The following is a 24,899-nucleotide window of genomic DNA, read 5'->3' as shown; positions in this document are numbered from 1 at the left end:
TTCTTCAGATAAAAGCGAGTAAAAGCCCCCTTTAGACTTTCCCCACCCAGCACAAGGAAGAGTTAGGGACTGAGCAGGTGAGATGATACATACCAGGACATTGGGAGTAGGGCTTGAATGTGTGCCTCCATACACAGTTTGAGTGTTTGTATGTTCAGGCAAATGTCTGAACGTACTTATTATGGTTTTTCTAACAATGTTCTCAGTTCTATCTACCTGCTGCTTAGAGGTAGGTTTGCTGCTATCTTGAGATATTAAGCAACCGAGTTGATCTCCTAACTATGTTTGTGTGCTAGACCTTGGCAAAAGTGGAGAATGATTGCTCCTTAAGAGACCATATTAAGAGTCTTGGCACACAGATAGAAAATAAGAGGCATTAAAGTTGAGCTATTTGCATGAAAATGCCACTAAGCTGTCAGAGGCACTATTAGAGGTACCTAAATATTAATTAGTCACTGGGAACCTCTTTCAGCTGCAAAGGAGGGGGAAATACTTCATCAAACCCACCAGGAGCCCAAGTCAATTGATGTATATAAGCATCTACATTTATTGAAAGATTTGGGGGTGGAGGCAAGCCTGGGCTACTTAAAAAAGTGAACGTGGCTGATATAACCTCATTTTCTTCATGCTCACTGCTACTAGGCAAGTTATAGCTTGTCTAGATTTTCTTATTTGGAAAACAAAACAACTTAATGATTCTGCCCTTTGTCTTGTCTCCTACTTTTTTATGTTTCTTGAATTCTGTGTATCTTTTTTGAAAACTAGGGAAGAGCACAAGTGGTCAAAGTAAACCATCCCCCACCCCCAAATCGTAAAAGCTTATGAATTTTTTAGGGCACTTAATATATATTTTGATAGATGTCACGCCACCTAACTGTTAAGGAAGGGTTCTCAGTCATTTAGTGCTAAGAAGAGTATAGTAATTAAGTGTTGACTAACTATAGTATCCTTAGCTCTACACAACTGAGAACTCGACTCCTCCCCTTCCTCAACAATGTCGAGCTGACTCCAACAATTGAGGCAAGCTGTGGGGGATCTCCCCAATAAGGGACAGCTATGTGCTCCCCTTACACTATATCTGATGTAACGCAACCCATAGGAATATAAATCTATATCAATTAGTGTGACCGATCACAGAGCCAGCAAGACTGTGCAAGGTTCAGTTATATAGCTATGGATTGCCAATGGCAATAAGGCTTTGTAACTGGCTTTCATGGTCTGTAGAACTGCAAGGGGATCTCCCAAGAAGACACCCCCCCGCATATGCTATTGTGATCTCAGCCTTGCCCACATTTTCAAGTGGTTTTAGAGACTAGCTTTGCTTCTAACATCTTTAGAGGAACTGCTCAATTTTTCCTTAAGAGTTTGGACTATGAAGAAGTGGAAAATACATTTCTTTTAAATAGGAGCCTATCCTTGTTTTTTAAAAAAACTAAAAACTGGTTGTAGACAGAGCCAGCTAATTAACAGTTTAGTTACTACTGTTATTATCTCTTCCGTGATATGAATTAGAAATAGCCAGTTTGTGTAAGTAAAAACTAAATTTGTTTATTCTGTCTCCAATTGCAGGAGAGTTGGGAAAGTAATCTTACAGCAATTTAGAAACTGGTGTATGAAGTCCTAGCTGCTGATCCATAATCTTGTTAAACCCAGGGTAGTTTGTAAAATGGCCTTAAAATAGTTTCCATCGCATTATGGTTTTAGATACAGGAGGACACCTAATAAGGAATTTGCCGATCTTGAATAGAAAGGAACATTTCTATTCTCATACATGCAGCTTAACTTCCCTGACAATTATTATGAAAGGGTTCAGTTCCATGAGATTAGGGGTGGGGAGAGTGACTATAATGTAGCTCCATGTGGACATGTTCTGCTTGTGGGCTTCTCATGGGCATCTGCAGGGAACAGGATGCTGGGCTAAATGTCATCAGTCTGATCAAGGGCTTGTGTTTTTATCCAGATGGGTTAGTCACTTGTAGGGGGTCATCCCCTGTCTATTATCTGTATTTGCAATTGACCTTTGGGCCCATTGATGTCACTAGAACTAAAGAGCATTTATTTACAGAGAAAAAAATCCTTTTACCCAGGAGATAGTTTTTTTTGAATGAATTTACTGGAAGAGAATTCATTTCCTGCAGAATATAACTTTTAAAATGCTATCATGCTACTGAGATTAAGAAACTTGCCTATTTGAATGCCACATATATAATTTTGCTACTCACTTTTCCTGCACAATTTAAGCTTTCCAAGGGCAGTTTTGTTAGGTATAGGAATATGTTAAAACACATCAATATCTTTTTTTGCCTGACAAGAAATTTTTAACGTGAAAAAAATAAGGCACGCATATATGTATTATTAAAAAAAAAAAGGAGAATTGGAAATTGTGTTTCAGTGCAATCTTGGGCACAGTGATGCTCTATGTATGCTTCATAAAATGAATGTCATGCAGATATACTCAGCTAACTGTCTTTAGAATACCATGACACATGGTTGCTAGCTTTATCTTTCTCTATAGCCAAGGCTGCGGAAAGCTTAATCCAGACAAGACAGAGGTGCTCCTGGTCAGTCGTAAGGCGAATCAGGGAATAGGGATACAGCCTGTGCTGGATGGGGTTACACTCCCCCTGAAGACACAGGTTCGCAGTTTGGGTGTGTTCCTGGACTCAGCTTTAAATTTGGAGGCCCAGGTTTCTGCGGTGGCCAGGAGTGCTTTTGCACAGTTAAGATTAGTGCGCCAACTGCGCCCGTTCCTTGAGCCGTCTGATCTGGCCACGGTGACACATGCCTTAGTTACATCCCGCTTAGACTACTGTAACGTGCTCTACGTGGGGCTGCCTCTGAAGACTGTTCGGAAACTTCAGTTGGTACAACGTGCTGCAGCCAGAATGTTAACTGGGGCTGGTTACAGGGACCATACTACCCCCCTGTTAAAAAAGCTCCACTGGTTGCCAGTCTGTTTCTGGACACAATTCAAAGTGATGGTGATGACCTATAAAGCCCTATACGGCTTAGGTCCAGGCTATTTATCAGACCGTATCTCCCTGTATGAGCCTGCCCAGGCCCTGAGATCCTCAGGAGAGGCCCTTCTCTCAATACCCACATCTTCTCAAGTACGACTAGTGGGGACGCGTGAGAGGGCCTTCTCGGTGGCTGCCCCTAAGCTTTGGAATTCCCTTCCTAAGGAGGTAAGAATGACCCCCCTCCTTGCAGTCCTTCCGCCGACAAGCAAAGACCTTCTTATTCCAACAAGCCTTTGGAATTGAAGGCTAAGGATAGGGCGTGAAGGGTGCTGCATTGCTAATGTCTATTATATTATTTTTAAACTAGTTTGAACTCTTTTAGCTATATGTGTGTATGGTTTTAATACTGGAAACAGTTTAATCTTATTTTAATGTAGACTTTGTATGTTTTTAATTTATTTTATTTATTTATTTATTATACTTGTATACCGCCCCATAGCCAAAGCTCTCTGGGCGGTTTACAGTAACTAAAAACAAATACAATTTAAAATACATCTTTTAAAAAACAATTTAAAACACAATTTAAAACGATATAAAACACATGCTAAAATGCCTGGGAGAAGAGGAAAGTCTGGACCTGGCGCCGAAAAGATAGCAGTGTTGGCGCCAGGCGCACCTCATCACAAACATCATTCCATAATTTGGGGGCCACCACTGAGAAGGCCCTCTCCCTTGTTGCCATTCTCCGAGCTTCCCTTGGAGTAGGCACCCGGAGGAGGGCCTTTGATCTTGAACATAGTGTATGGGTGGGTTTGTATCGGGAGAGGAGTTCCATCAGGTATTGTGGTCCCAAGCCATGTAAGGCTTTATAGCTCAAAACCAGCACCTTGAATCGAGCTCGGAAACATAAAGGCAGCCAGTGCAAGCAGGCCAGAATAATTATATGTATTTTTATCTGGAAGCTGCCGTGAGTTCCAGTTTTGGAGAAATGGCGGGGTATAGATAAAGACAATAATAATAATAATAATTAATAATTAATAATAATTAATAATAATAAAGTCAGAACTTTTGTTGATGAAAACTAAACTGTGTTTCTTCCACCACTTTACCACGTGTCAGTCTATGCTTTATTTTAGGAACATAAGAAGCTGTGTTATACTGAGTCAGACTATTGGTCCATTTAGCTCAGAACGGTCTACAATGACTGGCAGCAGCTCTCCAGGGTTTCAGACTGGGGACATTTCCAGCCCTACCTGGAGATTCTGGGCATTGAACCTGGGGCCTTCTGTATGCAAAGCATCTACAAAGCCCCCCCCCCATTTTGAATAATTGTGTCCTATCTGTTGTGGTGAAGAGCAATATAGGGCAGTCAATCTCTGTCCCCTGACTGCTGGAAATTCCACCCCAAGTAGCTTCTGCAGTTTCACTAGCCCTTGCCCACATGCTTTGAAACCTTAAGGACTACAAACCTGGGTTTTTGAATGTAAAAGCCAAACCAGCTGGAACTAAATGCAATGGCACAGAAAGTTGAATGAATCCTTCCACTTGAACCTGTTGTTTATGATTCTGTGTACTTACTAGCCATTTTCCCCCTCTTGCTCTGTGGACCAATTTCTGAAACCATACTATCTAAGAGAAGCAACAGAGAAAAAGGGAAATACACTCACCATTGTCATTGCCTTGCTTAATTTCCTCAGCGGTCCGATCTATTAGTACATACAGTGACCAAACCACACAGGTAATAGCAATAATGTGGAATGTGACTGAGCAGACTATCTTTCTCCTCTCACTTGTTGTCATCTGTAGTTTTTCCCACTGCAAATGTCAAACAGATATGGTTGGGCTTGCAAGATCTCAATAAAAGTTCTCATATTGTTCAACTTGTTCTGAAGTTAGCAGAAAGGGTGGCTAATTCCAAAATTAGTTACATGTTCTCTTAAAATACAGGGTTTTCAGGTTCCTTAATTAAAGCAAAATAAATTTACAAATTCAGTTTTTGAAAAAAAATAGTGATGTACTTTCATTCAGGAGTACTGAGAAAGGCACACTTTCATTGATTTTGTGAAGTTCTGAGCAGCTGTTCAAAAATTAAAATTCTCCTGCCCCACTGAAGCCAACTACTAGCAAAGTTATACAGTGCAATTTTGGAGTGAGAATTCTGCCAGTACTTCAATGTTTGCAGATAAAGCCTTCTAGTGGATGCTTTGTATAATGCCTATTACTTTAGTTATGGAGTGTGACATGGTAGAGTCTTATTTTGTGTTGCTAGAACTGCTGGGCAACTGTACCAAATGGATAGTAGTGTGGTGTAGTGTTATAATGTGGCTGCCCAGAAACTCTTAGATGTGTTCACAGTTCTCTTCTGGTATTTATCCTCACAACGACCCTGACCCTGTGAGATAGGTATTGTGGAGAGACAGGGACTGTAGCTGTGTATTCCTGTGAGATACATGCACATACTGTGTGCTTTAATCACTACAATAATAAAACCACTAGACAAGATTGTCAGGTTTGCACTGTTGCATCACAGTATTCCTGTCCAAAGTGGAGAGGCAGTGTCATGTAGTGGTTAGACTGTAGAGGTTTCTAGTATTCTCACAACCAACCTGTGAGGTAGGTTGCATGGAAAGACAGCAACTGTTGCAGTGTATTCCTGAGAGATAAGGGGCATTAGTTTTATCCGGGGGTTGCTAATGAGGTTCTCATAGGTGCCTCCAGAGCAATGTCAGGGCACCTACCAGGCTGTCGGCTCCTCTCCATGCCAAATTGTCAACCACCACAATAGTGTCTGTAGCTGCTCTGCTGCCTGCTTTGGCCTAGTTTTTTTCTGCTAAGCCAGCGTTACCCAACCTTTTTTGACCCAACGCCCCTTTGCGAAATCTTTTTGTGCCCAATGCCCCCCTTAGATTAAGTATATGCCAATGTTTCCTATTCTTCCCTTAAAATATGAGTAATGCATAAAAGGTATTTTCAATTATTATTACTGATCGTTTTAATCATGCCTTATTTATTGCACTTAGATTACACATTGAATTCTTAGTATGATTTATTAATATACATACATAGTTATAGAAAAGTAAATAAAATGAGATTTATTATAAAATACTAGTGTGATCCTTGAGCTTGATGAGTTTTGGCTAACTTCACAATATCTGGAGTATACTTGGATAATAATAGTCTTAAGTCACCACGACGAACAATATCCAAACAGTTTCGATTCTTCACTAGTATGCGACTCACTGCACTAAATCCTCGTTCAACAAGATAAGAAGATGGAAGGGCAATATAAAGAACTAATTAAGTCCACACAGTATGAACCAATAGAATACACTGTGTTACTTAACAACAAACTCATTCAGTTTACCGACATTGTTTTGTTAAACAAGTTCATTTAAACATCACAGAAACAACGGGTAGTGAGTGTGTCCCATTCCTGAAGAAAACCTGCGAATAACACTGTCTGCGTCACCCATTTGCACACAGCACTCATCCATTGGAAGAATCCGCCCTTCACCAATACACCCAGCTTATCAAACACTCTCTTGTGATTGGTTCCAACATCCCTCAAGACAGCATCGGAACACTACCTTGTGCCGGGGCGTGGCTAATATCCCCATTCCTTGATATGACACTGGTCGCTATTCAGAATTTCTTTACTAAAGAGCACACACTATTTATAGTGTTATTTCCATGAATTGAGACTATTAAATACATTCTAACTGGGGACAAAACAGTTTAAAAAGTAATGATTTGTGTATTAAATAAAATTAAACTTAAATGCTTCAACTGTCGCATCAGACCGCCAAATGTCAATGCCCCTCTAATGAACCCAAACGCCCCCTAAAGTTTGTAGTCACGCCAACGCCAATGCCCCCCTGAAAGGCTGTAATGCTCCCCAGGGGGGGCACTACCGCCCACATTGGGAATCACTGTGCTAAGCCTTCCTTCCCCTCTCCCAGATCACTCCTTTCTGTCCCGATTGTACACATGATAGCAGTAATGGGTGTGCAGATTGGTGTGTGAGAATAGAAGAGCAGAGGAGGAGACAGAGAAAGCTGAGTAAGGCAAAGTCATTCACTGTGTTCCTGGTGGAAGAAAAGATAGACCAGGACAGCTGAACATGGAAAAGCCAGGAGTGGCGGGAATAAAAATGGAGTGGACTCGGAGGAGGAACATGTGGTGTACAAAGTGGTGTTGGAAAGATGTACAGTAATTTGAAGCAAAGAAGTAGAATGCTGGAAGAGTATGGTGAAGCCTTCCATTTACCACATCTTTTCAACTGCAACCCCATGCCAGCCAGCTGGTTTTATTCTCACCAAACCTCTTGGGTTGTAGAGCAATCTCAGCATGGTAGTGAATAAGTACTTTTATCTTGTTCACCCTGTTCAAGTTCCAAGCTTGAATAAGAACTGAACTCCAATGTAATTCAGTCTTACTGTAGTGCCACACGAAAACCTCCCTCTACGGTGAGCCAAATTAAAAATGGTGAAGGGTGACAGAAGAAGGGCCCCTCCTACTGTTTAACTCATGTGCCAGCTACTGGTGTAAGCAAAAAAAGGGCAATGGGTCAACTTAGGAGGATTCCTCTAGCACTACAGTTAAGGCTTAGATACTTCATGAGGCAATACAGGACTAGAACACTGGGGCATCTTTGCTGGTCCAAGGCACTCCATCCTCTCCATCTGGATTTGGGCCTGAAAAAACAAGGAAAAGTGGGGTGTGCATGGAGGGTAGGCTGTAAGCAAGCTAAATCTGTGACATTGCACTACAGAATTGCTGATCATGGGGCATGACTGTTAGGGCATCAGCCTTAGCTTCCAACATCCTAGCTTTGTGGAGCTTGAGTCAACGTGAGAGAGCCTTAACTCTGATCTTAAACTGGCAAGTGTTTTGATCACTAAATGTAAATGTATTGCCTTCAAGTTGATTCCGACTTACGGCGACCCTATGAATAGGGTTTTCATGAGGCTGAGAGGCAGTGACTGAATACGTAAGAATGCTGGACAAATCTCTTGATATTTATTTCTGAATTATGCCCATTTCAGCTCATTAAAACAATAATATGATAGAGTCAGAATTCTAAATATGAAGACAATCTTAGGGGTATGTACTCCCTCATTCAGGTTTAGAACTGGCTAAATATTGGTGGGAGTTTCAGGTTCTTCCTACTTTGTGGTGTGCTAATGTTTAAGAAAAAAGCTGTTTAGTTTATTCCTCCCACATGCTCTCTATTGGAAACAAGTTTTAACTTCCCCTCACAGAGAACTGCACAATATGCATTCAAATACCATTACTGAACCTGCTTTTAAATAAACATGCTTTTTTAAGACCACTGAGAGATTATTTAGTTGTTTTGTGGAGTGATGCAATTGGGCAAAATGTAGCAGTGAGGGGAGGGGCGGAAGAAGAGAAGGTAAAAAGCAAAGCACTGCTTTATGGATGAAAAAGAGAATTGGCAAAGAAGCAGAGGCAGTAGCAAGGACATGACACAATGGTGATGTTGCAGTCATAAAATTCTATCCACAGGCACTCTTGAAATGGTGTCTCCATTTCAGTTTTCATTGGGATAGAACCAGGACCATATAAGGCAGCTCTAAAGTGTGTTAAATGTAAATGTATTGCCTTCAAGTCGATTCTGACTTATGGCGACCCTATGAACAGGGTATTCATGAGGCTGAGAGGCAGTGACTGGCCCAAGGTCACCCAGTGAGTTTCATGGCTGTGTGAGGATTTGAACCCTGGTCTCCCAGGTGGTAGTCCAACACCTTAACCACTACGCCACACTGGCTTACATGTATTTAAAATGGCTACCAGCAGGGGTAAAGGCCTACTGTACCCAAGGAAACTAAACTGTCTTAGGAATTCTTGAGTAATACACACTCACCCTAAATTTCAGTGAAGCTTAGGCATTATGTTAAATACATGATTGGTTCCTTCTGTGTTTTTTAAAAAAATAAAATAAACCACAGTTGAAAGCATAGAGTAATCCAGATCATGCCCATGGTGGGGTGTGTGGTTAAGCCTTTGCTCTCATCATGATCTCAAACTGGATTGCCTTCCTTCCATAGCTATTTAGTATAGAAAAAAACAAGCATACGATGCCAATCATGTAATTAATGTCACATCAAGTTTGACTCTTAGCTAGTGTAGTGGTTAAGGTGTTGGACTATGACCTGGAAGACCAGGGTTTGAATCCCCACATAGCCACGGGTGACCTTGGGCCAGTTACTGCCTCTCAGCCTCATGAAAACCCTATTCATAGGGTCACCATAAGTCAGAATCAACTTGAAAAAAAAGATAAAGGTGTCCCCGTGCTTACAGTGCGAGTCGTTTTCGACTCTTAGGGTGACGTCTTGCGATGTTTACTAGGCAGGCCGCATATATGGGGTGGGATTGCCAGTTCCTTCCCCGGAATCGACTTGAAGGTAGTACCATACAGGGTGTTGAATTAATTCAACAACTGACCAGAAGATTTAAGCAAAAAGCTTTTTCTGCTCTAGATCAAATCAGATCAAATGTAGATTTCTATCCTTACATAATCATGTTTTCCTCTCTTTTATAAGCAGATTAAAAACTGGGCTGTTGAGGCTTTTCAACTTCTGAATATTACTTTTGTATCTCATTAAAATATCTCAGTGGTTGAGAAATGCAATGCCATACCGCCACCTTCCTGCTGCTTGTAATACTGCATGGGTACAGTGCAGATTTAAAGGCACATTTTAATGCATATGCTGCATTTTTTCCAAAATAGCCCCAAATAGTTGATCAGGAAAAAAAGAAATGGTGCCCCATACATAACAGATGACAAAATAGAAACAATATGTACATGCCATTGAATTTTTTCCAACTTCGTAAGTAATTTGTATATACTGTCACAAACCTTAATCTTAAAATATCATCTTAAAATGTCTTTTTAAAAGATACAGTACTGTGAAATTTCTAGAGAAGGCAGCATGCCACATTGTCAAAAGTGTTTCTATTTTTCTTATTATCATGTTCTTTAACAATTTATATCCTGCCTTTCCAAGGTGTCCTGTAATACTATTTTAAGCAATGCCATCATCGGTTCAATTCAATTCAAATTCAAACTATATAATGGACAGAATAAAACACTAGCAAGTATTACAGAAGAAAAAAAAATCATCAAAAGATTTCAGCCAGCACTTATTCCAACAGCCTGGCCAATATGCCTTCCAAGTGTTGCACACATTGGGTGCTGCTACTGAGAAGGCCCAGTTCCTGGTAGTACCTCATTAACCCTTACTGCTAGGAGTGGATGAATCTGTCAGTTTCTAATTTTTCCAATCTTAAATTTACCCCATCACATTTCAGTATCGATTTGCAATTATTAAAAACAGTCTTCTTATGTCTGAACCCAGGCTTGTGGTTTATCTCCCACAAACAAACCATGAGCAGTAAATCAAGGCCAAACCTTGCTTACAGCCCGTAGTTTGTCTGGAGTGAGACACACTACGAACCCCGGTTTTGATGTAATGCTAAGCCAAACCATGCCTTGCGAACCACGACAACAGCAGGACTGAGGGGGAGCACTGCAGCCACAATCTGTGATCTAGGAACCCACGTTTGCTTATTTGCATTAAACCATGGTTTGGCTTAGTGTTACATGGGAACTAGGTCTGTGTCTTGTAAAATTATCCTTATTGAAAAAATTCACACTGGATGAGAAAATCTTTAATGATAGGCATACATATCTGTGAATAATTAAAGCAGAAAGACAAAAATATGTTCAGCAACTTCAGTGACTATGACGCTTAAGGACAATTTAGGTAAGTGCCTTGTTGGTCAGACTATCATATTATGATCACAGTGTGCTGGATTTTACCTATGACTTTTTCAGCCAGGAATTCAAACCAACCAAATTTAGGAGAGAAACCAGACTGTAAATCACATGGCCTTTGATGTCTGTATATGAATTACCAGAGTACGGGAAACATAAAACCTTGTGGTTTAAGAACGTACCTATAGTTAACATATATTTCTATCAAACTTTAAAAAGCAGGGAAATTGGGCAGCTATAGTGAATGCACCAGGGGAGCATGAAACTTAACCTCTCTGAGATATTGTACTGCTCTACAAATTTGTAAAAATGTAAACACAATTTGGGTTGGTCTTTCACAGTCCAGTCCACTTGCTGTGTAGCTTGGAAAAATTTGGTAACATTTGGTAACTTCTGCTCCCCTGGTTCATTCACTATAGCTGCCCAATTTCCCTTCTTTTTAAAGTTTGATAGAAATATCTGTGGCCTAGCGGTACATTCTTAAACCACAAGATTTTTTTTGCCTGTTAGTGAATTTCTCTGCTTTTTAAGCTGGAAGGTAAGAAATGGGATCCTGTGCAAGTTTGCTGAGAATGGATTGATCATTTGCATGTTTACTGAGTTCAATAGGATTTACTCCTCTGCAATCATGCTTAGGATAGGGGAAACTGACCACAGAGGAGAACAGGGAGAGAGGGCTGGAGTGGGCAGGGGAGGAGAAAGAAGGGAGGAGGAATAAGGGGAGGAGGGGAGAGGGGAGGGGGAAGGCAGGTTTGATCATTTGCATGCTTCTTGAGTTCAATGGGATTTAATTCCATGCAATCATGCTTAGGATAGGTAAAACTGACCATGGGGGAGGAGGAGAAGGGGGGAGGGTAGAGGAGATGGAAGAAGGAAGGGAGGGGGTAGGGGATTGGAAGGGCAAAGAAAGGGGGAGGGAGAGGGCAAGAGGGAGGGAGACAGGAGGGCCGGTTTGATTATTTGCATGCTTTTTGAGCTATGGGATTTACTCCTGTACAATCATGCTTAGGATAGGCAAAACTGGCTTTGGGGGAGGGGGAGTAAGGGGGGAGGGGATTGAGTGGGCAGGCACTGGGCAGAGGGGAAGCCCCTTTCCTTTCCAAAAGGAAAACATTGTGAACAGTGTCATTGCTTTTCAGCATTCCCCCCACCTTTTTATTCTACAGCAGGCACATGTCGCCTCCCAACCAAATTTAAACCAAAGCTATCTCTGGCCACATCCACACCAGACCTTTATTTCACTTAATTAATTAATTAATTAATTAATTATATCCTGCCCTTTATTTATTTATTATTTAATTTATATCCCGCCCTCCCCAAGGCGGCAAACAAAAGCAGTAAAAACACTTTAAAACATCATAAAAACAGACCTTAAAATACATTAAAACAAAACAACTTTTAAAACATTTTTTTAAAAGCTTTAAAAACATCTTAAATAAAAAGGGTTAAAAACATATTGTTTAGGGAAAAAATGTTTTTTTTAAAAAAATATTAAAAGCAATTCCAAGACAGACCCAGACTGAGATAGGTCTCAACTTAAAAGGCTTGTTGAAAGAAGAAAGTCTTCAAAAGGTGCCAAAAAGAAAGCAGAGATGGCACCTGCCTAATATTCATGGGGAGGGAATTCCACAGGGTAAGTGTCGCCACACTAAAGGTCCGTTTCCTATATTGTGCAGAACAAACTTCCTGATAAAGACGGTATCTGCAGGAGGCCCTCACCTGCAGAGCGCAGTGATCGACTGGGTATATAAGGAGTAAGATGGTCTTTCAGGTATCCTGGTCCCGAACTGTATGGGGCTTTGTACACCAAAACTAGAACCTTGAACTTGGCCCGGTAGCAAATGGGCAGCAAGTGCAATTCTTTCAGCAGCAGGGTGACATGTTGGCGATACCCTGCCACAGTGAGCAGACTCGCCACTGCATTTTGCACCAGCTGCAGTTTTCAAATCAACCTCAAGGACAGCTCCACATACAGCGCATTACAGTAATCCAGCCTGGAGGTTACCAGTGCATGGAAAAACAGTGGTCAGGCTATCCCGGTCCAGAAATGGCCACAGCTGTCTTACCAGCTGAAGCTGGTAAAAGGCACTCCTAGCCACTCACAACTGTAAGTAATTGATCAGTATTCAACAAAAGTGAGCTAATATTCTTTCAGATCAAAGTGCTGAGTTTCCCTGTTCTACTTTTATGATAAATAGCCCTATCCTGTTGGGATAACATCAGAACAACTTGCAAAACACTGGAGGGGACAGTTTAGAGAAGGCCACTTAGAGAAGAGCTCTGGGAGACTCTGCAGTACTCCATCTTTGTATACTATAGTCAAAAGGCAGTTAATAAATGTATAATAAATGTATTATTTATTTATTATTTATTTAGTTGCATTTCTTTTTTTTCTTTTTTTTAATAATTTTTATCCAAATTTTTCAAAAAAAACAACAAAACAAAGTCAAAAAAACATACAACAACAAAAAATAAAAATAAAATAGTTGACTTCCGATTTGTCGCAGATCAGCTATAAGTATATAATATACATCAAACCTGTCCCTTAATGTGTACATACAGAATCCCTTTTCTCCATAGGCTGTCATTAGTTAATCGTCAAATCCCAGTATCATCATTTTATTTTGATCTTTCAACAAAAAGTCTAAGAGAGGTTTCCATTCCTTAAGAAATGTATCTGTCGATTTTTCTCTAAGAAGACATGTCAATTTATCCATTTCTACTAAGTCCATTAATTTCAATAGCCATTCTTCCATTGTTGGTGTTGATTCCATTTTCCACTTTTGTGCATATAATAATCTTGCTGCCGTAATCATATATAATATTATTCTTCCATATTTCTTTTCTATTTGTTTATCCATAAAACCCAATAAAAAAAATTCTGGTTTTGACTGAATGTTTATCTTTAGAATTTTTTGCATCTTCCTACCTATCTGTGCCCAAAATGATTTTGCCTTTTTACACAGCCACCACATATGATAAAATGATCCTTCTTGTTGTTTACATTTCCAACAAACATTAGAAACATTACTATACATTTTTGACAACTTTTCTGGAGTCATGTACCAACGGTACATCATTTTATAAAAATTTTCTTTAAGATTATAGCATAGTGACTTCCGGGAAGGGTGACTTCGCTTGTGCCTGCTTTTGGGACGGGCTCCCGCCTCAAAAGAAGCTTATTCAGATATAAATCAGTCAGAACATTTTTTTTTTGACTGATGAAATTTCTCCCGGGCAGGGAGAAACGTAGAGATCAACCTCAAAAGCCTGTTTTTGTTGGGAGGACTGGATTTCATTAATTTATGAGATAAGGTCCAGCCAACAATGCCGGACGGACTTCCTAACAACCTCTATCTGCTTAAGCGATACGTTTATCTTTTCTTTAAAGAGAGAACGGACTAACAGGCAAGCACCCTTCTTTCTATTATTTTTTTTACTTGGTTTAAATTGTTGCAGCAAAAGGAGATTTGTCAGATTGATCGGCTTTGGACACTTCTGGGTGAGATATAGCTCTTCTCTGTTATTCACGAAATTAACAGCTTATCTCTGTTTCTGTCGCAAAAAGCTGTCCTGGAAGTGCATTCTAAAGATAATAAACAGAAGAGGGATTTCTATTCCTGATTTCTATTCTGAGGAATATTATATTGTCTGGGACTATTCTCTTTTTGGTCTATTTTATTTTGACGAATCTGCTTCTTCACGACGCCACTAACTGTTTTGATGCTGGGAACTAAATTTGTTTTGCATTCTTGAACATAGAGAGATAAGGCAGGTTGCTCTGTTTATACTGTGATGTCATCAAGCCTGGAATATTAACCCAATTGTTGCTGAAATAAGAAGTGGTTCTTCTTTATTTTTGTTTTGCTTTTTTTTCGTGGTTTTAAAAATGGCAATCAAGAAAGTGGCTGAGAATCTGGAAGTAATTATATTTCAGAAAATAATGGATGAGATTGAGATAACGAAACAAACCCTGCGACAGGGTAGTAAGGAGCTGAAAATTGAACTGAGCAAAATGACGCAGGAGCTTAAAGAATTAGGGGATCCTGTGAGAGAGGAGAATGAGATCAGAGATGAGAAAAGAAAAAATAAAGGGAAGATACAAGTCCTGGAGATTGGAACAAATGTGGAATTGGAAAAAGATCTGGAGTTTATGGATTTTAGAAATAAAATCTACTGTTTGGAATTTAACGTTATCTCTGAAGAAATTAATGAAGATATTAGAGATAAAGTTATCAATGGCTTGGATAATCTTCTGGACTGGAATGATGTGATGGAGCTTGATATAGAGAAAATCTATGGAATTAACTGCAGCCATGTGACAATGGAAAAACTCTTAAGAGATGAGCCAGTGCATTTTGTAAAAAAGAAGAACACAGATATGACTTTACAACAGTATTTCAGCAACTTATTCAGAATGGATGGCAAGAAAATATTTGGGATAGAGGAAATTCCCATCAGACTCTTATTATATGACTATGGCTACAACAGCAAGATTATTATGGAATACTGATAATGGAAGATTGGACACTGAAATTACTGGACTTAACAGGACTATTGAAGATGGAAGATGGAACTAATAGGGATAATGGAATAATGGCTATTGAAATTATTGGACCTAACAGATTCTGATGAGATGGATTAATCGAAATGTTTATTTGGACTATGGTTATGACAATAAGATTATTATAATTATTAACGAGATGGATTAATTGACATGTTTATTTGGAGAAAAATTGATAGATATATTTCTTAAAGAATTGAAACCTCTCTTTGACTTTTTGTGGAAAGAATAAAGTAATGTTTATGAGATTTGATGATTAATTAAGATAACTACTGGAGGAAAGTGATTTTATAATATGATTTAAGAGACAGGATTGTTATATATTGTAGACCTATAACTGATTTGATATGTGACAAATGGGAAGTCAACATTTTATTTTTTTTTTGTTTAATCATTTTTGTTTTGTTTTGTTTTTTGTCTTTGAATGTTTTATGATTTTGTTTTCTATGTTTTATGAAAATTTGAATAAAAATTATTGTAAAAAAAAAAGATTATAGCATAGTGTAAATTTCAAGCTTTTTTTCCACATATTTTCCCATTGATCCATTTGTATGTTATAACCAAAATTTTTTGCCCACTTTACCATACACTCTTTTACTTGTTCTTCCTCCATATCCATTTTCAGTAAGAGTTTATACATTTTCGCAATTATATTTTCATCATTTGTACACAATCCTATTTCAAAATCAGATTTACTTATTTCAAACCCATACATTTTCTTGTCCATTTTATATCTTTCTAACAATTGTAAATAGGCAAACCATTGAAAACTATATCCTTCCTTTGTCAGTTGTTCTCTCTCTTTCATTATATATTCTCCATGTACATTTTCTAATAGTTCTTGATAAGTTAACCATTTCTCTTTTCCAGCCATTTCTCTTCTGTAAAACGCTTCTTGACTTGAGACACATAATGGTATTTTCGAATAAAGCCTTGGTTTATATCTATTCCATATTTTCAACAGAGGACGTCTTATAAAATGATTGTTAAAGTCTACATTTACTTTTACTTTGTCATACCATAGATATCCATGCCATCCCCACTTCAAATTATGGCCCTCCAAATCCAATAGTCTTTTATTCCTTAATAAGATCCATTCCTTTATCCAGACTAGACAGCAGGCCGCAAAATAAAGTCTCAGATTTGGTAATCCCAGTCCTCCTCTTTCTTTGGCATCTTGTAGTAGTTTAAATTTAACTCTTGGTTTTTTTCCTTGCCATACAAATTTAGAGATATCTTTTTGCCATTGTTTAAAAGGTAAATCAGAGGATATTACAGGTATTGTTTGAAACAAAAACATCATTCTCGGTAATACATTCATTTTTATCACAGATATTCTACCCATCAATGACAATTGTAGTTTATCCCATCTTAGCAAATCTTTCTTAATCTCTGTCCATAATTTTTCATAATTATTATGAAACAACTTTGAGTTTTTATTTGTCATAATGATACCTAAATATTTCAACTTTTTCTCTATTGTAAAATCTGTCTTGTCCATTAACTCTTTCTGATCCCTTAAAGTTAAATTTTTCACCAACATCTTTGTTTTTTGATTGTTGATCTTAAATCCTGCTAACGGTCCAAATTCTTTTAATTTGTCCATCAATACATTAATTCCTTCCAAAGGGTTTTCTAGTACAATTATCAAATCATCAGCAAATGCTCTCAATTTATATTCTTCTTTTTTTATCTTTAATCCCGAAATTCTTTTATCTTGCCTTATATCTCTAAGCAGCACTTCTAAGACCAGAATAAATAAAAGGGGAGATAAAGGACATCCCTGTCTTGTACCCTTTTGTATTTCACATGAATCCGTTAAATCTCCGTTAACAATTATCTTAGCCTTCTGAGATGTATAAATCGATCTAATCCATTTTATAAAATTATCTCCAAAATCCATTTGCTCCAAAACCTGAAACATAAATTTCCAATTCAAATTATCAAATGCTTTTTCAGCATCTAAAAAAATCAAAGCTGCTTGTTTATCATTACGTTGTTCTAAATATTCCAAGACATTCAAGACATTCCTGACGTTGTCACGTAATTGTCTTTTAGGTAAAAACCCTGATTGATCTTCCTGAATAAATTGTTGCAATATTATTTTCAATCTTTCTGCCAAGATCATTGTAAAAATTTTATAGTCATTATTCAATAGAGATATTGGTCGATAATTTTTTGTTTTAGTTAAATCTTGCTCCTCTTTAGGTATTAATGTTATATTAGCATTTTTCCAACTATCCGGTATCTTTCCCTCTTGCAGAATAAGATTCATTGTAGACTGTAAAGGTAGCAAGAGTTCTTCCTCCAAACATTTATAATACATTGCAGATAACCCATCTGGTCCTGGCGCCTTTCCTAATTTAATTTTGTTTATAGCTTCAGATATCTCTCTTGACGTAATAGGGCCATTAATGGCTTGTCTCTGAAAGTCTGTAATTTTAGGCAAATTCTGTTTAGATATATACTCTTCTATTTTTTCAGATGGAATTTCCTGACACTTGTACAATGTTGAATAATATTGATGAAAAATCTTTTTGATTTTTACATTATCTGTCAGCGTCTCATCTCCTTCTTGTATCTTTAAAATAATATTTTTTTGACGTTCTTTTCTTAATTTATATGCTAACCATTTCCCAGGTTTATTTGCAAATTCAAAAGTCCTTTGTTTAGCAAAATTTAGTTTCTTTTCAATTTCTCTAACTGTCAGCATTGATACTTGCTTCTGTAGCATTTTAATTTGATTTACAATAGAAACTTTAGTTGGATTCTTTTTCAATTCTTCCTCTTTTTGTTTTATTTCTTCCAAAATTAATTGCATTTTCTGTTGTTTCTTTTTTTTTAATTCAGAGTTACATTTAATGAAATATCCCCTCATAAATGCCTTACTTGTATCCCAAACAATATTTTCACTTGTTCCTTTATGTAAATTATGTTCAAAAAACTCTTTTAATTTCTTCTTACATTCTTGTACTACTTTGTCATTCTGTAATAAAGATTCATTTAGTCTCCATCTAAATCCAAGATTTTTTTTTTTTAAAGTTAATATCACAGGATTGTGGTCCGAAAAAGTTTTTGGTAATATATCCATTTTAAAAATATCCTTCGCTAGGATTTTAGACATCCAAATCACATCAATCCTCGAAAATGTTTTGTGTCTTTCTGAAAAATAAGTAAATTCCTTTGCATTATCATTTATATATCTCCAGGTATCCACCAATTCTAAATGTTCCATCAATTCAAAGCAAATCTTCGGTAATTTACCCTGTGTCTCTTTGATATTTTTTTCAGAAAGCCTATCAATTTTTGGTGAGATTACCCCATTCCAATCACCCATGACACACCAATGATCATATGAAAACTCTGACAATTTTTCCATAAGTCCTGTGTAAAACCTTGTTTTATCTTCATTGGGGGCATAAATACCCACTACCAAAATGTTTGTACCCTGTAAAGTAATTTCAACCCCCACAAATCTACCACTATCATCCAGTAATACCAATTTAGGAAGCAATTGTGGGTTAATGTAGAGAACAACTCCATTTTTTTTTTTTGGTCCAGCCGAAATAAATTCTTCACCCAAATTTTTACAAATCAAATATTTGGAATCTTTCTTCTTAATATGAGTTTCTTGTAAACAAATTATATCCAATTTTAATTTTTTCAAATAATGAAACACTTTCTCTTCTGCGCCGTGTTGGCTCCATTTATATTCCAAGTTAAGTATTTGTAATCCATCTTTAAGCATGTATTTTAAAATGTACCTGGTGCTCCTTTTAATCCATCATCTTCCTTCCCCTCCTCTGCATATCCTTGTTGACTTTGTTCCCCAGGAATTATGTCCATATCTTTGAGTTTATCTTCATCCATATCTTTTGAAGCTTTTCTCAAGAAGTCCCTTGCTTTTTGAACAGTATTCAATCTATATTTCTGTTGTCTGAATGTAAAGATCACTCCTTCTGGAACATCCCATCTAAATTGAATTTTGCGTTGTTTAAGTTTTTCTGTAAGGAAAGCATATTCTTTTCTCTTACGTAAAAGTCTAATAGGAATTTCTTTCATCACCAGTATTTCCTTACCATAAATTTTAAAGGTATTTTTAAAGTGTTGCTGTAATACCATATCTCTGGTCGTCTTCTTTATAAAGTGAACAAGCACATCTCTTGGAATTTTTTTCATTGTTGCATATCTGGAATTAATTCTATAAACTTTGTCTATTTCAAATTCCATCCGATCTTCATTCAAATCCAGAAATTTTACTAAAGCATTAACAATTTTATCTCTGATGTCTTCACCTGTTTCCTCAGGGATTGCACGGAATCTCAAACAGTGTTCTTTATTTCTTATTTCAGTCACAGCCATATAGTCCAAGTTTTTTTCTAATTCCAGATTTAGTATATCTGTTCTATTCTCCAAGATTTGTACCTTTTCTTTAGTATTTTTTGCATCCTCCTTTATTTGCCCAATTGTCCCTTTAATCTCATCCACTTGTGTTTTAATATAGACTTTTATGTCCATCAATTCAGTTTTCATTTCCTGTTTTATATCATTAATCCCCTCCATTATTTTTTGAAACATGTCTGGGGGTATAGCCCCTTCCTGTGGGTCAATAGAACCTCTTCGCTCCTGGGCCTTAGTTGCTTTTTTAGTTGTCATTTTCAAAAGAAGCCTTTAATTTCTGATATTAATCACTGTTCCAAAACCTAGAGGCAGTCTGTTTCTTTTTTTTTTCCTCCACCAACAAAAGAGTTAATATTCCAGGCCTGTTATTATAGTCCAGCCAGCACAGCACAGTTCTTATCTACGTCCAAGAATGCAAAACAATTCTGGTTCCCAACACCAAACGATTAGTAACATATACGAACAGCAGATTCGTCCAAAAAAAAATAGTCCAAGGAGAAAAATAGTCCAAAATATATTTCCATCAAATAATAATTACCTCTCATCCGTTTTTAAACTTTAAAACTCCAAATTCAGGCCAGCTTTTTGTCGTAAAAAAAAAGTAAATAAGTTGTTTACATTTTCTTTCTTCCTTAATTATATTTAAAAGAGAAAAAGTATGACTCACCCAGGTTTCTCAGTTGCTGATTCATAAACAAATCTCTTTTATTGTAGTAATTTAAGCCAAATGATAAGATTTAGACAGAAGTAGGCTCGCTGGTTAAGGACGTTTTTTTAAGAAGAAAAAAAAACGCTTCGCTTTTTTCCAGTACAGCTTGCATGGAAGTCCTGACTCCGTCTTCAGCCGATCGGCATGCCTTCTTATCTCAGGGATTTCCTGATCAATTCCAGCCGCCGACAGCTCAACGAAGTCTTGTGGAAAATCTGATCGGTTCTCCTATACCTTGGAGAACATTTAAGCCAGTCAAAGATTCCTCTTGGCTGGCTTTTAACCTGAAAAAAGATTCCTCTGAGGCAGAGATCTCTCAGAGACAGTCACCAGCTGAGCACTCACTTCCGGGAAGAAGCACTCACTTCTGGGAAGAACTATTTAGTTGCATTTCTAAACCACCCTATAGCTAGCAGCTCCCAGGGCGGTGTACAACATGATAAAACCACAATATTTAAAATACAGCAAGTGTGTATTGCACAAACAATATAAAACATTATATAAACAAAGTAAAAGAAAACTAGAAATAAAATAAATAAGATTAAAAAGCATAAAATACATTAAAATACATTAAAATGCCTGGGTGAAGAGGTGGGTTTTTACCTGGCGCCGGAAAGATGACAGGGAAGGCGCCAGGCATATCTCATCTGGGAGGGCATTCCATAATTCGGGGGCCACCACCGAAAAGGCCCTAGATCTTGTTACTGTTCTCCGGGCCTCTGTATGGGTTGGGACCCGGAGAAGGGCCTTAGACGTCGAGCAGAGTGAATGGGTAGGAACATAGCGAGAGAGGTGTTCCATCAGATATTGCGGTCCAGTGTCGTTAAGGGCTTTATAGGTAAGGACCAACACTTTGAATCTGGCCCAGAAACATATTGGAAGCCAGTGCAGTTGGGCCAGAATAGGTGTTATGTGGTCGAATTTCTTCGTCCCAGTAAGAACTCTGGCCGCAGCATTCTGCACTAGCTGAAGTTTCCGAATCGTTTTCAAAGGTAACCCTACGTAGAGAGCGTTACAGTAATCCAATCTAGAGGTTACCAGAGCGTGAATAACTGAGGCTAGGTTCTCCCTGTCCAGATAGGGTCGAAGTTGGGCTACCAGCCGAAGCTGGTAAAACGCATTTCGTGCCACCGAGGCTACCTGAGCCTCAAGTGACAGAAGCGGATCTAATAAGATCCCCAAACTACGGACCTGTTCCTTTAGGGGGAGTGTAACCCCATCTAGGGCAGGTCTGACATCAACCATCTAAGCAGAGGGCCCCCCAGCTAACAGCATCTCAGTCTTGTCAGGATTGAGTTTTAGTTTGTTCGCTCTCATCCAGTCCATTATTGCGGCCAGGCAGCGGTTCAGTACAGCAACAGCCTCACCTGAAGAAGATGAAAAGGAGAAATAGAACTGCGTATCATCAGCATATTGCTGGAAACGCACTCCATAACTCCTGATGACCTCACCCAGCGGCTTCATATAGATATTAAAAAGCATGGGGGACAGAACTGAGCCTTGCGGGACCCCATACTGGAGCACCCAGGGACTCGAGTAGTGTTCCCCAAGCATCACCTTCTGGAGACGATTCCCAAGATAGGAGCACAGCCACCGCCAAGCAGTGCCTCCAACTCCTAAATCCGCGAGTCGCCCCAGAAGGATACCATGGTCGATGGTATCAAAAGCCGCCGAGAGATCAAGGAGAACCAACAGAGTTACACTCCCTCTGTCTTTCTCCCGACAGAGGTCATCATACAGGGCGACCAAGGCTGTTTCTGTACCAAACCCTGGCCGAAAGCCGGATTGGAACGGATCCAGATAATCAGTTTCATCCAAGAGAGCCTGGAGTTGGCGAGCGACCACGCGCTCTAGAACCAAGCCCAGAAACCGAACATTTGCTACCGGCCTATAGTTGTTAAAGTTATCAGGGTCCAAGGAGGGCTTTTTTAGGAGCGGTCTCACTATCGCCTGTTTCAGGCAAGGCGGGACCACTCCCTCTCGTAACGAGGCATTAATCACCTCCTTGGCCCAGCTGGCCGTTCCATTTCTGCTAGCTTTTATTAGCCACGAGGGGCAAGGGTCCAGAGCGGAAGTGGTCGCCCGTATCTGTCCAAGTACCTTGTCCACATCCTCGAGCTGTACCAACTGAAACTCATCCAATAAAACAGGACAAGACTGTTCTGGACACCTCATTAGATTCAACTGTTACAATATTGGAGTCAAGGTCCCGATGGATGTTTATGATCTTGTCCTGAAAATGCCTCGCAAACTCATTACAGCAGGCCATTGATGGTAATATTGCGTCTGGAGAACCAGAGTGTAAAAGTCTCCGGACAACCTTATAACGTTCCGCTGGGCGGTTACAAGATGACTGAATGGAGGTAGCGAAGTATTGCTTCTTCGCCATCCTCACCGCCTTCACATAGCGTTTCGTGGAGGCCTTCACAAGTGCATAATTACAGCCGTCGGGAGTTCATCTCCATTTACCCTCCAACCGTCTCCTTTCTTGCTTCATCACTCTTAGCTTCTCGGTAAACCAAGGAGCCAATTGAGCTCTGCAATGGAGAGGGCGCACCGGGGCGATTGTGTCAACTGCCTGGGTCATTTCCGTGTTCCACAGAGTGACCAGGGTTTCAACAGGATCGTCAGTTTTATCAGCCGGAAAATCCCCCAGAGCCCTCTGAAATCCTTCAGGATTCATTAGTCTCCGGGGACGGACCATCTTAATTGGTCCTCCACCCTTGCAGAGGGGAGAAGACGATGTGAGTCTAAATCTCAAGAGGCAATGATCTGTCCATGACAAAGGAATAGATGTAAGATTCCTCACTCCCAGATCACCTTCCCCCATTCCAGTGGCAAAAATCAACTCTAGAGTATGTCCTGACATATGCGTTCGGCCAGTAACAAATTGAGACAGCCCCATGGCTGTCATGGAGGTCATGAAGTCCTGAGCTGCTCCAGACAAGGCGGTCTCGGCATGGATGTTGAGATCCCCCAATACCAGAAGTTTGGGAGATCGCAACACCAAGTCCGAGACCACCTCTGTCAGCTCAGTTAGGGAAGCTGTTGGGCAGCAGGGTGGACGGTACACCAACAGTATTCCCAGTCTGTCTCGCTGGCCCAACGTAATGTACAGACACTCCAGGCCATTAGCCACTTGGATGGGGTGCCTAACAAGAGAGATGGAACTTCTATAGACCACAGCGATTCCCCCTCCCCGACTCTCGGATCTACCCAGATGCTGAACCGAATACCCAGGTGGGCACAACTGGGAGAGATTAATACCTCCCAGATCGCTCACCCAGGTTTCGGTAATGCATGCCAGATCGGCCGCCTCATCCACAATTAAATCATAGATGAGGGAGGTTTTATTATTTACCGATCTGGCATTAAAAAGCAGCAACAGGAGATCCAAGAGTTGGCTGGTAGAACTACCAGCAATCCTGTGGATGTGATGAGGACCGGAACACGGCACAGCCACCAGTTGTCTGGGCCGAGTTTCCCTTAACTGGCATGTCCTCCTCACAGCGCCATACCTCCCATTACCCGTCACTGCGCTGATTGGGGCCCCCTCTGGTCTTCCCTCCCAACACCCTATCCTCTCCCCCAGGCACATAATAAAAAAAAAATAAAAAAAAAAATTCATATTCCATACACAATCACACACTCATTCATACAACCATTCATATACCCAAATAGCAAAGCAATAACAGCAGGGTCCCAATAGCCACGAATCGCAACAGTGGCAGCTGTAACGTCAGGAGCTCAGAAGCAATGAAGCGGCAATGCCCCCCACCAGGCAACAACGACGACTGGAACGATCACAAAAGCAGCAGCAATGGCAGTCAGCAGCAGCGGCAACGGTCCCCAAACAATCCGAAATAGCCAGGACAAAGCAGCAGCAAGGTAGAGCAGTAGCCGGATCCACAAGAGCCGCAGCGTCGATGATAGTATCCGTGGCAACGCCCAACGCCCAAGACCGCAGCAGCAGCGACAAGGTGGCATCCAGATCCACAACGGTCGCACAGCGATGACGACAGGCGGTGGCAATCCAGGTCACAAAGATGCGGCGGCAACTACAGCAGAGCGGCAGCCAAGCCCCCAACCGTCGCGGGAACAGCCTAAGCACCAAACCGCACCAAACTCCAGCAAAAAGCCCCCAAGGACCAAAAGCCCGAGCGGAGCCAACCCAGGAGGTGACAACAACGGCCGAAACCAGCACAGCCGGTTCTTCGACCTTGGGTCTCCAGATGTTGTTCGACTACATCTCCCATAACCGCTATCGGCTAATCTGGTTGAGGATGATGTGAGTTGTAGTCCAATAAAATCTGGGGATCCAAGGTTGAAGAACACAGCTTCTGGGTATGGGCTACTGTGTTTGTTTCCTATTTCTGGGCTCCCCATAGTTATCAGATTGGGCACTGTGGTAACAGAATGCTGGACTAGAGGAGTCTGTGGTCTGATCCAGCAGGGCTCTTATGATTA

At 39.8% G+C, this 24,899-nt stretch overlaps 1 protein-coding gene across 5 annotated transcripts in view; it reads right to left on the bottom strand.

The window, feature by feature from the left end:
- Positions 1–24,899, bottom strand: part of MARCHF1 (membrane associated ring-CH-type finger 1) — a 233,946-nt gene that overhangs the window by 3,471 nt on the left and 205,576 nt on the right. For all 5 annotated transcript variants that reach the window (XM_061584278.1, XM_061584280.1, XM_061584277.1 and 2 more), the window contains one exon: positions 4,628–4,775. In XM_061584278.1, the coding sequence (XP_061440262.1) occupies positions 4,628–4,775 (148 nt within the window). The remainder of the gene's footprint in view (positions 1–4,627; positions 4,776–24,899) is intronic.

The sequence above is a fragment of the Rhineura floridana genome, chromosome 9, assembly GCF_030035675.1.
Source record: "Rhineura floridana isolate rRhiFlo1 chromosome 9, rRhiFlo1.hap2, whole genome shotgun sequence".
NCBI classification, from domain to species: Eukaryota; Metazoa; Chordata; class Lepidosauria; order Squamata; family Rhineuridae; genus Rhineura; species Rhineura floridana.
The sequence above is the reverse complement of the archived record's forward strand: the minus strand, read 5'-3'. Positions and strand labels throughout refer to the sequence as shown.